This window comes from Trachemys scripta, chromosome 3 (assembly GCF_013100865.1).
Source record: "Trachemys scripta elegans isolate TJP31775 chromosome 3, CAS_Tse_1.0, whole genome shotgun sequence".
NCBI classification, from domain to species: domain Eukaryota; kingdom Metazoa; phylum Chordata; order Testudines; family Emydidae; genus Trachemys; species Trachemys scripta.
Window position 1 is genome coordinate 156081704 of NC_048300.1, and position 13664 is coordinate 156095367.

Here is a 13664-nt window from a genome sequence, read left to right on the forward strand (position 1 = left end):
TGTACCCTTAAAATGTTAACATGTACTAAAAAAGCTGGTGCAGACAATTTTTTTGTAATATATTACCTTCCAAAGGTTCAGAAATGTAGTAAACACCTGTACCTCCCAAATTTGGGACTTTGGGCTGCAAATGCCATAAGAATCAGCTTCCTATGGTTGTGGGGTCCCCCGCTGGGGCACTTGGGGCACTTATGCACTATAGAAAATAAGAAAATGCAATCAAAGTACAATAAATTTACTTTCACCACCAATTCTAAGTCGTCATTGCAGTTAATTGAACAGTACGGTGCTTTCATGTGACAAAGGAGACATGAGGTGGCAGCTACTCCAGCATTCCAAGTTCTGTAGCTCTTATCTACAGGAGGCTTCAAGGCCACAGCTGGAGTTAAAGGGAATATTCTTAGTGAAGCTGCATGTACAGATTAATTGAAAGGCTTATCCTTCAAAAAATTGCCCATGACGTCTGATCACTGCACATCTGAAGTGAATGACATTTACCCAAAGATGGTGGGCCAGGCAGAACTGATATACTGAATTGATGATATCCTGAGAGTAGAACAAGCAGGTTTTAGATCATAGTACCTGTGATAAGTTCTGGCACTCACCACCTACATCAAGAATGGCTTCCAGACTAGCCAGAGATAGATGCCGAAATCCTAGATTTTACTGCTGCGTATGACACAATCTGGCCTACTATACAAAGTGTCATTAGTCCACAGCCATGACAATCCACTTTGTTAGGAGCTATTGCTGAAAAGCCATCAACTCCATATTTTGTTTGTTTGTTTTTGTCTTCCAAATAAATAGCACCTGGAAGTCCAAGAACAATGGTCTGCCTGAGGGCTCAGTTCTAGCACTGACACTTTTCAAACCCTTTACAAGTGGCCTTCCCTACACCACTGTAAGGAGTTTTATTTACACAGACATCTGTTTGACAGGACAAGAGCAGGATTTCACTCATGTAGAAGAAGTCCTGATGCTAACATGAAGATGGCCCATTATTGTAAAAGATGGAGACTTAGACCTAATACCAAAAAGACAGTTTCCAGTTGCTTCCATCTATACCACATAAAGGCCTACAAACATCTTAACATCTTTCTGAATCAACACAGCAGGACCATGACCAAATACCTGTGTATCTATTTGTTAAACTGGACTGTACCCTGACTTTCAAGGAACACCTTACTAAAACCTCACTGAAAATAAAGACAAAAAACAATCTGATCAGCAAACTAGCCAGTTCTACATGAGGAGCCAATGTGCAGAGTCTAAGCAATTATTTGGTATTGTGCTCCTCCAGTGTGGCACAGCTCTCTTCACCTCGGACTAGTAGACACGCAGCCTAGTGACACCACATGTATAACAGGTACCATGAGACATGCCAACCTGGCCTGGCTGCTGGTTCTGTCCAACATCAACTCCCCGTGCTTTACCACCATTGGGGGGGGCTCTTGCCCCCCTGAGTTTTGTACCAGAGGTCTGCTCACCGTGCACACCCTAGCCCCAGATGGAGCTCTTAACTGCAACACAGCTTGAGTGTGATATGTGATGAGTTCTTTACTCCCAGCTTCTGCCCTTGGGGCAGGGAGTTTGTTTATAAGGGTGATTAAGCTAACAAAAGGCTTGTCATTAAATTAAAGATCCTTAGATGATCCTGAAATCATTGCCAAGCACTCCGGTTAAAGGATGGGAAACAAAGGGGAGGAAAAAATGGTCAGTTTTCACAATGGAGAGAGGTAAATAGTGGAGTCCCCCAGGGGTCAGTACTAGGACAAGTGCTTTTCAACATATTCATAAATGATCTGGAAAAAGAGGTAAACAGTGAGGTGGCAAAATTTGCAGATGATTCAAAATTACTCAAGATAGTTAAGTCTAAAGCTGACTGCAAAGAGTTACAAAGGCATCTCATAAAACCGGTGACTGGACAACAAAATGGCAGAAGAAATTCAATATTGATAAATGCAAAAGTAATGAACATGGCAAAATATAATCCAAACTATACATACAAAATGATGGGATCTAAATTGTCTGTTACCCGCCAAGAAAGAGATCTTGGAGTCATTGTAGATAGTTCTCTGAAAACATCCATCAATGTGCAGTGGCAATCAAAAAAGGTAACAAAATATTGGGAATCATTAGGAAAGGGGTAGATAATAAGACAGAAAATATCATATTGCCTCTGTATAAATCCATGGTACGCCGACATATTGAATACTGCATGCAGATCTGGTCACCCCATCTCTAAAAATCTATATTGGATTTGGAAAAGATACAGAGAAGGGCAACAGAAATGATTAGGGATATGAAATAGCTTCCATATGAGGAGAGATTAAAAAGACTGGGACTTTTCAGCTTGGAAAACAGATGACTAAGGGAGGATATGATCGAGGTCTATAAAATCATGAATGGTGTGGAAAAATTGAAAAAGGAAATGTTATTTAATCCTTCACATAACACAAGAACTAGGATAACCCAATGAAATGAATAGGCAGCAGATTCAAAACAAAAGAAAGTTTTTCTTCACAGCCAACCTGTGAAATTATTTGCCAGGGGGTGCTGTGAAGGCCAAAATTATAACAGGGTTCAAAAAAGAACTAGATAAGTTCATGGAAGATAGGTCCAATGGCTTTTAGCCAGGAATGCAACACCAGGCTCTGGGTATCCCTAGCCTCTGATTGCCAGAAGCTGGGACTGGATGATGGGATGGATCACTCGATGATCCCCTGTTCTGTTCATTCCCACTGAAGTCCCTGGCATTGGCCACACTGTTGGAAGACAGGATACTGGGCCAGATGGACCATTGGTCTTACTCAGTATTGCCATTCTGATGTTCTTATATATAACCCAAATGTATCTTCCCCCGCTGTAACAAACTAGACCCCACTCCCCTCCCTGAGCTGGGATAGATCAGGGTCTCTCTCTCCACAGAGTTAGTAACAAAGTAAGAATATACATTAAAATTTTAAATCTAACCAGTGATTTGACAACAGATGTCAGAATGTGTTAGTATTAGAGCTAAGTGAGTCTAATATTTATTTAATTTTCTTTCTTTTATATAGGAATTAGATACAGTGCTCCTGTCAGCTAATTTGTAAGTTATTATCTGCAGAATTTTCTCCCTAAAGCAAGACATGCCACATCTATCTCTGTTTAAAGATGTGTTTAATCCACTGAGCCACCATCTTTGCTCAAGACACCCTGTTTGGACAACTCCCCCAGTAGTTCTCAACCTTTCCAGATGACTGTACCCCTTTCAGGAGTCTAATTTGTCTTGCGTGCCCCGAGTTTCTTCTCACTTAAAAACTACTTGCATACAAAATCAGACCAAAAAAATTACAAAAGTGTCACAGCATTCTATTACTGAAATACTGCTTACTTTCTCATTTTTACCATATGATTATAAAATAAGTCAATTGGATTATAAATATTGTACTTACATTTCAGTTTATAGTATATAGAGCAGCATAAACAAGTCATTGTCCCTATGAAATTTCAGTTTGTACTGACTTCGCTAGAGGTTTTTATGCAGCCTGTTGTAAAACTAGACAAATATCTAGATGAATTGATGTACCCTCTGGAAGACCTCTGTGTACATGTACCCCTGATTGAGAACCTCTGCACTGAGGAACCTCAAAATCTCCACCGGGTGGCCTAATTGATGTCAAAAACAAGTTTCAAACATAGCCAATGCCTATCTTGTGACAGCCCCCTGGTTTTACCTTCCCCACCATCTTTACGTAAAGCTCAATCACTTCAGATGTGCAGTGATCAGATGTGCTGCTAATGACTATATGTGGTGCCTTTGTGACTCCCTCCTTTGTTGTTGTGGCCATTTAGAAGATGTAGGCCATACATGTAGGCTGTACCTATTGGCAAGGGCGGGCTGGTTCCCTCTTCCCTCAGCTAATGAATGGTTAAGACACTCAGACAGTTGAATGGAATATCCAGTGGATATCCTGAAGCTGTTATTCTGGAAGTAGGCAGGTCCCAGTCATAACCTAGGAATATAGGAAGTGCAAATCCATCTTTCCCTTTTTCTCCAATTTCTCTGCTGAGCACAAGAATAGAATAACACAGAATTGAGCACTAAATGTGTATGTAAACATGTTGCGCTCTATTGGCTGTATAAAGCTGCAAATGAATATTTTGTAGCTGAGAGGGGTTTTTGTATTGGTTTGTGCAATAGGGGTCTGTGTTTTTGGAGATGTAAGCCCAGATTTCTATTCCTGGCTCTGCAGGTGTTTGACTTATTGTGGAGAAGTGACAGCCTCTTCACATTTAAGTCTGACTTTGTGATTTTGCTCCCCTTATACCTAATACACTAGATTGTGATACTTCTCTTACAGATTGTTTAAAACTGCCATACTTAGGTCAGCTGTAAAATGAGGCTACTGATGCTTACTTTTGTAAAGCTCTTTGAGATCTAAAGATGAAATAGCTCTGTACAAGGCATTATTTCTCTTTTTAAAATATAGTCTAAGGCTAAGAGAGGTCAAGTGACTTGGCTGCTAGGTACTAGTAGATAGGTGTTTGCAGAATCAAGAGCTCTGAGTGCTAGTCTAGCTTTACCAATATTTATAGTGAAAGGGAGGCTGGACTGCACATGCATGCATAGCTAACTTAGCTGTGTAGTGAATGTGAGTGTATCTTATTAGGTGCAGAATGAATAAAAGAGAGGTTCAGGAAATCTCTCAGTGTGCATGTTTCAAGATCTAAAAAATCTGCAAAGAGGTTTGGGTTGAGTTTCAGGTACACGCTTTGGTTGGTTCTTATTTAATTTAAATGGGTTCACACATCCTTAGCTGTGATGTGATTATAAAATAAATTATTTTGATAGTTTTAGACAACTGTGTTCATACACTTCATGAGTGAGTGATTGCTAAGTCAGTGATCAAAAATCCATATATTTTGCCTAATAATCCATACATAGACATGTGTGGCCCGATTTACAGAAATACTGAGTTCTTTTGAATGGACTGGGATTTTCAGCACCTTTGAAAATCAAGGTACCAAGTGTAGAAGCCTAAGTATTCAGATGTCTAATGTTTAAGCAAATGTCCATAATTTCTAGCATAAAGCAGATGGTACTCTTATTATTATTCTTAGTGACACAGACTGACTGGACATCAGTAATATTTTAAGGATATAAACAACATGGATCTGTCAGGAAAAGATATAGATTAAATTAGAGAATCAGAGATGAGGTTTCATAATTAGTGAAAAAAAGACTAGTACTGGACAAAACACCTACCACTCAGGAGTCTATTTTAATGTGGGGGTGAGGGTTTTCTAAAATGCTATATAAAGTATGTAAATACCTCATTATTCTTTGTTCAGAACAGGTATGTTTTACGTGCAACATCTTGTGTTCACTCATGTATAGTCACTTGGGATTAGGTGTATCTGAAGCACCAGCAGCATAATTTTTCTTCAAATGCTAGGCACTGAACTCAGCTACAATTAAATATTCAGCAGATACTCTATTGCTAGCTAGACTCATGTAGTACTTATGAAAGATTAATTCAGTGCTAAATTCCTATTTAATGAGGGAGTTGAAGTAAGCATCACAGTCTAAAATTTCAGACTTCAGGTTTAGAAGATTACATTTTTATTAGGCTTTGTAAAGGGCACATATGATAAATGATCTCTGTAGAATTTATAACTTTTAAAATCAGTCTCTTTCAGGATATCCTTCCAAATACATTAGCTACAGGTTTTGATACCAGTTGAGTTGAGGAGCTTCTTTCTGCACAGCTATGTCTCTAGGGAGGGATACTTGTAAGCGGTATCCCAGAATGTGTCAGCCTCCCTTCCACACTGTCTTTTGCATCCCTTCCATCCCAACTTGCCTTTCATTTTGGAGAAGGTTAATTTATGTTTGTGTTTGAGACCCCTCAGCATTTCTCTGGGAATTCAGGAGCAAACCAAATTCTCTAGGTTGATGTCTTAATGTTGAAATAAATTGTCATCATCACAAGTGGTTAGCATAACATTACTCAATGGGCAGTGGAAGATGTCTGGTTATATCTGTAAATGTTACCTGTTGGATGCTATGTGTAGTTTTCCTACCATTTTTACACAGCAGGTTGATCTAGCAGGATGCTTTGGTGCAATACTACTAATGACATAATGAAGGAACACTGTGCAATAAGAGTTGGGGCTTGGTGTGACTTGTCAATCATTATTTGGGTTTGATTTTAATAATAAGAGCAAAAGGGTGTTTTCCTTTAAAGTTAGAATTCCACTAATATGTTTTATTATAGCACCACTCACTGGAACTTTAGTGTTAGATTGTGTTCTGGGGTACAATCTCATTCAAGGAAGTAAGAATCCCCCTTTTGTCCCTATGCAGACTACCTAGATCTTGGGTCCAAACTCTCAGGAATAGAGGGGGGGCTACAGGATAGCTTACTCCTTCCTTGGACGGTAGGCAAGGCTAATGTGGGGAAGGGCAGGGTAGGAGCAGAGTCCTGGTTCCATGTGTCTATCAGCTGGCTTGTGGAGCTCAGTCAGTGAAGGGAGTACTAATTATGTACACAAATCACTACTCGGATTTTTTTTTAAACTCTGCTAAAAAGAAGTGCCACTTGTGGTATACTCCAGGCAATGTTTTCTGATCCTCATATACCAGTCAATGCTGTTGTTCGTCAGATCAGTTGCTTCCTCAAGGATGGAAAAACTGGAGGGCTGAAATTCAATAATCTTTTCTGGTTTGAAATACTAATTAGCTGTTGCACACTGTATTGTCAGAAAGCCAGCAACTGCATTAGAGTTTTATACCCTTAGCAGCAGGCACAAGAGTTATCTACAAAAGCAAGGGGATTAGAGAAAAAAGGAATTCTGCTTGAGAAAATAAAAACCGTGGACTAAATATAAAATGTCTATGATGGACATGTAATATAATATTGTATCAGTAAAAACTGAAATTCATTTGATCTGCTTACTGATCCAGAAAAAGCTGTGGAGTTGGTTCCCTAAGATCTCAGCTAAGTGGGTCTTCCTTGTATCATGAGATACCTGTTTATTACTTAGCAGTGCCATTTCTGAGCTCTAAAGAGAGCTCAATTTAGTTCTCCTGCTAAGAAGATATATGGAGTAACATAAAGTCTGTTTTTACTCAGGAGAAAAATTAACTAAAGATGTATGGACGTGGAGGTTCAATTTAAGACTCCCACATCCACTGGTAGGCACGATTAAATTATCCAGTCAGGTTGATCCAATTTAATTTGCCAGGGAATAATGTCAAAATGGCATCTGTATTTTGGAATAGATAGTAGAAGACAGGGATTTTTAAAAATAAACAATTAATAAATACCCCAGAAATTATGTATATTACTAGATTTTTATGCCATTGCACTATTTGAGATCAGCACCATTGTATGTGAATACCCTTTTACACTTTGTCCTTCATATGAAGTAGCTCTCAACAGACAGATTTATAAACCGTGATAAGTAATGTGTAAGTAACTTTGTGAACACATTTACATCCATGCTCCCAAGTATTAGAAGCTACATGCACAGTCCCCATGTATATACGCAAAGCAGGGACAAGTAGTTGCTGCACATAGAATTTCTATCATTTCAGCACACGTGGTAGTGCAAGAAAACTGCAACAAAAGTGATTTGCATGTGCAAAGATGTATGTGACCACACAGAGTTTGGGTTTAGGATGGTTTGACAGGAAGGCCAAATCTAGACACCAAAACCTCAGACAGTTCTGTCTTCTATCTTTCAGGACTACAATGATGAAATCCGTCAGGAGCAGTTGAGAGAATTGTCATACTTGAATGGCTCTGAAGATTCAGCACGTGGACGGGGCATTCGTGGAAGAGGAATCCGGGTACCACCTGCAGCTCCATCAAGGTACTTTGTTTTCTTATGGAGCCAGACTTTGAAAACATAGCCTGTTGAAACACATATGATCTTTATAATCTGATTATTAACATGGTCAGTAAGCCAAAATATATTTCTCCTCAACATTGGTACAGTGGTCTATGACCCACAATTCACAGATGGTAGGGCCATAATGCTGCCAGAGACTTGCTGTGCCAGTGTATCTGACTGTGGAAGAATCATCCGAGGTAAGGGATTTCTCCAATGACAAAGTCAGTTTCACCATTACAGGCAGCATGGCTGGAGCTAAATTAAGTCCTATTGAGTCCCAACTAACAGATAATCATCTTGGGGTACTTGACAACAGGTGTAACCTTACTAGAGTATGCATCCTGTTCCAGATTGAGGAAACTGAAAGACTCTCTTTGCGTATGCGCGCACACACACACACACATGCACACACACCGCCACTCTGCAGTGTGAGCTGTTTATCTGGATTGGAAGGTCGGAGTCATTATCACTGCAAATTCACTAATGGACTAAATGAATGCATTCTGTGCTATAGGCATTGTTAATTCCATAAAAACAAATAACATGTTATTTGTTGTACACCTCTACCTCGGTATAACGCTGTCCTCGGGAGCCCAAAAATCTTACTGCGTTATAGGTGAAACCGTGTTATATGGAACTTGCTTTGATCCACCGGAGTGCACAGCACTACCCCCCATTCCCCGGAGCACTGCTTTATATCCGAATTCGTGTTATATCAGGTCGCGTTATGTCAGGGTAGAGGTGAATATAGTATCAGTTCTAATTGGAGTAGTTAGAATTTGTGTCCTAAACACTGGCTTGCACAATCCTTCTAAGTATTACCTGATTCTCTATGATATTTTCATATTTTTACTGAATCTATGTATCACACTGACTTTGCTCACTATATGCTTTAACTTGTATTGCTCCTTAAGACCCACTTCCACTGTTAAACCCACCAGAAATTAGCCATCTAAGGCAATAATTTAACCCAGATTGACCCTGTGCCAACATAAATTCATTTCTGGATGGAGCTTAGTATAGGTCTGTTTTTAATTAAAAAACAAGCAAGCAAGCAAAGAAACTTCAACCTCCGTCATCCACCAGGTTGTGGACTAATCTTCATTAACCCATTAATTTGATTCACGTTGTCTATGTCCTTTGTTCTCCAAAGATCCCCATACTGTTTGTTACTCTCCCTTCAGTTCATTAAGGGGAGGGATCACATTTAATTATCTATATTGTGAGGCACTTAGCACAATCTTACACGTGATAAAATACTAAATAATATTGATTTTTTTCTCAAAGTGTTGTATTTGTTAAGGTCTGCCTTCTCCAGCTCATATTATTGTTGTTGGGATACTGTAACATTAGAGCAGACCTCTTCCTGGACTGTTCCAATATCCCTTCTCTGTCCTGCGTTATATGGAAACAACACCATCATTTTTTCTGCAGATTTTTGCCCCTGCCGAAAATGTGGAATCAGCATATTACAATCTTGCTTGTCATAGTATTCCTTTGATTTGACTAAGAGGCAGTGAAAAGGACATGAATTTTCAGTTATTTTAAAGGATATTGTTAAATGGTTTAATTTGCAAAATTCTCCTTTCCCCACTACTGCAATCTGGTGAGGGTATTTTTCCAGGCTTTAAATATAGCTTAAAAGCTGACCAGCCTGTCAATAAATTTTTGGAAATACAATAGTTACTGTCTATGCAAGACTTTTTACACTGTTACTGCAATGTCACACAAAGGAAACCAAAAGTTAACTACCAAACCCCATTTCTCAGGGCAGTGTTGCCATAATTGATTCTGTTGATTCACAAACAAGGAAGTAAATAGAGCAGACCCATATTGGCTTTTACTTTATAAAATATGGAGGGGGGGAAATCAATGTCTGATAAATCAAAAAGGACTCTAACAGAAAGGGTAAGAACAGTTTCAAACTTCTTTTTTGCCTGTTTGTTGGTGTTGGCAACTCGTGTTCTTTGTCTTCCAAGCACACAGCCATAAGAAGATAAGAATGGCAATGGTCCATTTAGCCCAGCATCCTGTCTTCCGACAGTGAACTTGTTCATATCCTCCTTCAGTGTCTCAAACCACCTTTTTTCTGGTCTTCCTCATAGTCGTCATCCATGATTACCAGATTTTGTACTCTGACCAACATATCCCATGTCTCATCATCTCACATGGCCCAGCCATCTCAGGTGATACTCCCACAGCTTTTCCATTAAGATCTCATTTCAACGGTGTTCAGTAATTGTTCTTCTCTATTCCTCTATTCCTCCTTGGCCAGAATTCCAGTCCATTCATCATAGATGGCTAAATCATTTTCAAACTATGAAGAAAATATTGAAAACAATGAATTAAAATAAAAACATGAAAAACATTATAACATTTTGGGCAATATCCCTTCAGCAATAGAATCTACAATACACAAATGGCAAATTTGAAATGTGGGGCCAGATCCTCAACTGCTAAGAATTAGTGTCGTTCTGTTGACTTCAGTGATATGCCCCATGACTTCCTTTAACTAATTTACATCCTACAAATGTCTCTTGTATTTTGTAAAGTAGTTTTTTCAATGAATAACTCTAAAAATGTTGCAAATGAAATAGCTGGACTTCAAGCCATTTGGCAAAGCACAGTAGACTAGAAAATGTAAAATCATTGCATAAAGGTCACTCCTATTCAGAGTCTATAGTATCAGCAGCAGCAACTTGTAGAAAAACAGGCTCACATGAGATGTAGACTTTTAGGATCACACATTCTTCGTCTACAGTTACACAGGGATTAAAGACAAAATTTTCAAATGTATATGTCTAGAGTTAGACACTCTATTACGTCATTGGAGCTGGGTCAGGCCTGTAGACACCTAAATAGTAATGGCCTAATTTTTAGAGGTGCTGAGCACCCCCGCCCCATTATTTTTCAAATGTAGTCCTAACTATTATAATAATGATACTTAGCATTTGCAAAGAGCTTTTCATTGTTGAATGCATTAATTAACCGTATAAGAAGATCAAGAACAAATTGTGTCAAACCAACCTAATAGCTTTCTAGAGAAATGGTCTGAAGTAAAAAGGATGAAATTCAATAAGGACAAATGCAAAGTGCTCCACTTAGGATGGAGCAATCAGTAACACACATACAAAATGGGAAATGACTGCCTAGAAAGGAGTACTGCGGAAAGAGATCTGGGGGTCATGCTGGATCACCAGCTAAATTAAACATGCTAAATATGAGTCAACATTGTAACACCATTGCAAAAAAATCAAACACAGAGGGTGACCAGACAGCAAGCATGAAAAATTGGGACAGGGGGTCGGGGGTAATAGGACCCTATTTAAGAAAAAGACCCCAAAATCGAGACGTCTGGTCACCCTACAAACACATTCTGGGATGCATTAGGAGTGTTATAAGCAAGACACGAGACATAAATCTTTCACTCTACTCCATGCTGACAAGGCCTCAACTTAATTATTGTGTCCAGTTCTGGGTGCCACATTTCAGGAAACATGGACAAACTGAAAGAAAGTCCAGAGGAGAGCAACAAAAAGGACTGAAAGTCATGACCTGTGAGAGAAGTGACCTGTGAGAGAAGTTTGAAAAAATTGTGTTTGTTTAATCTGAAGAAGAGAAGACTGAGAAGGCAAGTTTGGTGGAGAGTCGAGGTTTCCCACACTCAACCACAAGCACAGGCCTAAAGCAGCCACATTTCAGGAGGACACTAGGAAGTCGGGGATATGGTTGGTTGGACTCAGGTATGCATGCTGCAGTGTTGACGCTGGAGCCCTGGGTTTGGGCCCAGGTTAGAAAATTGGTAACCCTAGGGTTGGCAACCAGTGCAGATGCTCAAGCCCTGGGTTCTCTAACCCAGGGTCGACTGACTTGAGTCCTAACTGAAATGAAATTGAAATGTAGACATACCCAATGTGGGTTAAACCTCTGTTTGCCAAGTTTCCCAGCAGTAAAATGAGCATCATAATTATGGCCCACCACTGTAAAGTGCTTTGAGATCTGCAAGTGAAAGGCCTCATTCTTCCCTCACACTATTTTTACATCACTGCAACTCCACTATGGAATAAAAACAACAAGGAGTCTGGTGGCACCTTAAAGACTAACAGATTTATTTGAGCATAAGCTTTTGTGAGTAAAAACCTCCCTTCTTCGGATGCATAGCACTATGGAATGAAATTACTTCTGATTTGCACCAGAGTATGCAAGAAGGGAATCAGGTTCAAAAGTTATTAGGTCTGTGCAACCTATTACCTTTTCATGAAACCTACTGACATATTCCTTTTTGAGCCATTTTCAAATGTATCCTAAAAGCTCTTAGTAGTGTAACTCTCAGGTGTTGCTAAAAACTTGAGGTATGTTAAACTGTGATAAGAGAATAAGAGCTTTTAAAATTGGATAACAATTATGTCCTCACCTCAAGTACATATCTTTGTTTCTCTTAGAGGACGTGGGGGTGCGATTCCTCCTCCCCCACCTGGGCGAGGTGCCCAAACACCTAGAGGGACACCAGTGACACGTGGAGCACTCCCAGTTCCTCCTATAGCGAGGGGCGTTCCGACCCCTCGAACAAGGGGAACTCCAGCAGTTCCAGGCTACAGACCACCCCCTCCTCCAGCACATGAGGCCTATGAAGAATATGTAAGTAACTATATGTTTTGATCATTGATATGAGCCAAACTGCTTTGGCAACTTGCAGGTACCTCTATATTTGAGGACACTGGGTAGGTCCAATAAATGCCTACTCTGTACCACATATCCTTCACTGGTAGTTATACACTATGCATGAAAAACTGTGATTTAAGTGACTGGAATCATTTGATGGTATCTTTTAATTTTACAAGTATCAGCTATGGGTAGGAATAGGCTGAGTTATCCCAATTATCTTTATATTTTCATGTGCGTATGTCTTTGCAAAAGTTTAATATAAATGAATGGAGATGGGGAAAAGCACACAAAGTTATTTCATCACTATTTTCTAAAAGACTGGCCTCATGTGTTGTGAAGACTGATATTCAGTGTTGTCTAAGCACTTAATTTGTGTTATGAGAAACATGCATTCACTTGTCTAGTTAAGCTGCTTCTACCCCCTTATAGGATGTTACGTATATAAAACACTTAGGAATTCTTGACAAAAGGTGTTTTTAAAATGTGTGGTGATTGTTATAGCATGCATAAAGCACTCTAAATATGTGTGCTGATTTCCAGAAATATAAAAAAGAAATCCAGTTGAAAACATATCTGGTCTAGTTTTTATAATTCTAAAAAATCCTAAACTTTCAAAGTGGGCTTTTGAAATAACACAAGAAAGGTAGGTGCCTAAGAAAAGAGCAATATATTTATTCAAAAAAGCATATAAAAGAGAATACTTATTGTAGGTTAGTTCTTAAAAAATAGAAGACTGTGCCTTTGTGGAAAAAAATAGTGAATTTTGTGTATACTTTTTATGCTTTGGATTACTGTTATTTCATGTTATAGTTTATTGTTTTCTCTATTTGTATTCAAAATTAAGAGTATCATGGGTACAAGGAGGACAAATGCAAATTCAAACAATCATCAGGAAAACTGAGGCAATAAAACATATTTAATAAGGTATTGAAAATAATTATGTCGTAAACATAAGGTCTTTCAAATGATCCTTGTTAATGTTACCTCCTGAAGCTATCACCATAACAACAAACATTCAAATAGAGGGAAAGTATTATCAAATATAATGTCTGACTTTTTTAAACTACAGTAATTAAAAATGTAATATGAACATTCCCTCCCCATCCAGTAGTCAT

The 13664-nt window shown here is 38.9% G+C and overlaps 1 protein-coding gene across 3 annotated transcripts in view; it reads left to right on the forward strand.

Annotated features, from left to right (window-relative positions):
- Positions 1-13664, forward strand: part of KHDRBS2 (KH RNA binding domain containing, signal transduction associated 2) — a 624118-nt gene that overhangs the window by 385815 nt on the left and 224639 nt on the right. For all 3 annotated transcript variants that reach the window (XR_004645211.1, XR_004645212.1, XM_034766247.1), the window contains 2 exons: positions 7736-7863; positions 12327-12522. Coding sequence is in view for 1 of the 3 variants with exons in the window: in XM_034766247.1 (XP_034622138.1) it covers positions 7736-7863; positions 12327-12522 (324 nt within the window). In the remaining 2 variants the exon portion in view is untranslated. The remainder of the gene's footprint in view (positions 1-7735; positions 7864-12326; positions 12523-13664) is intronic.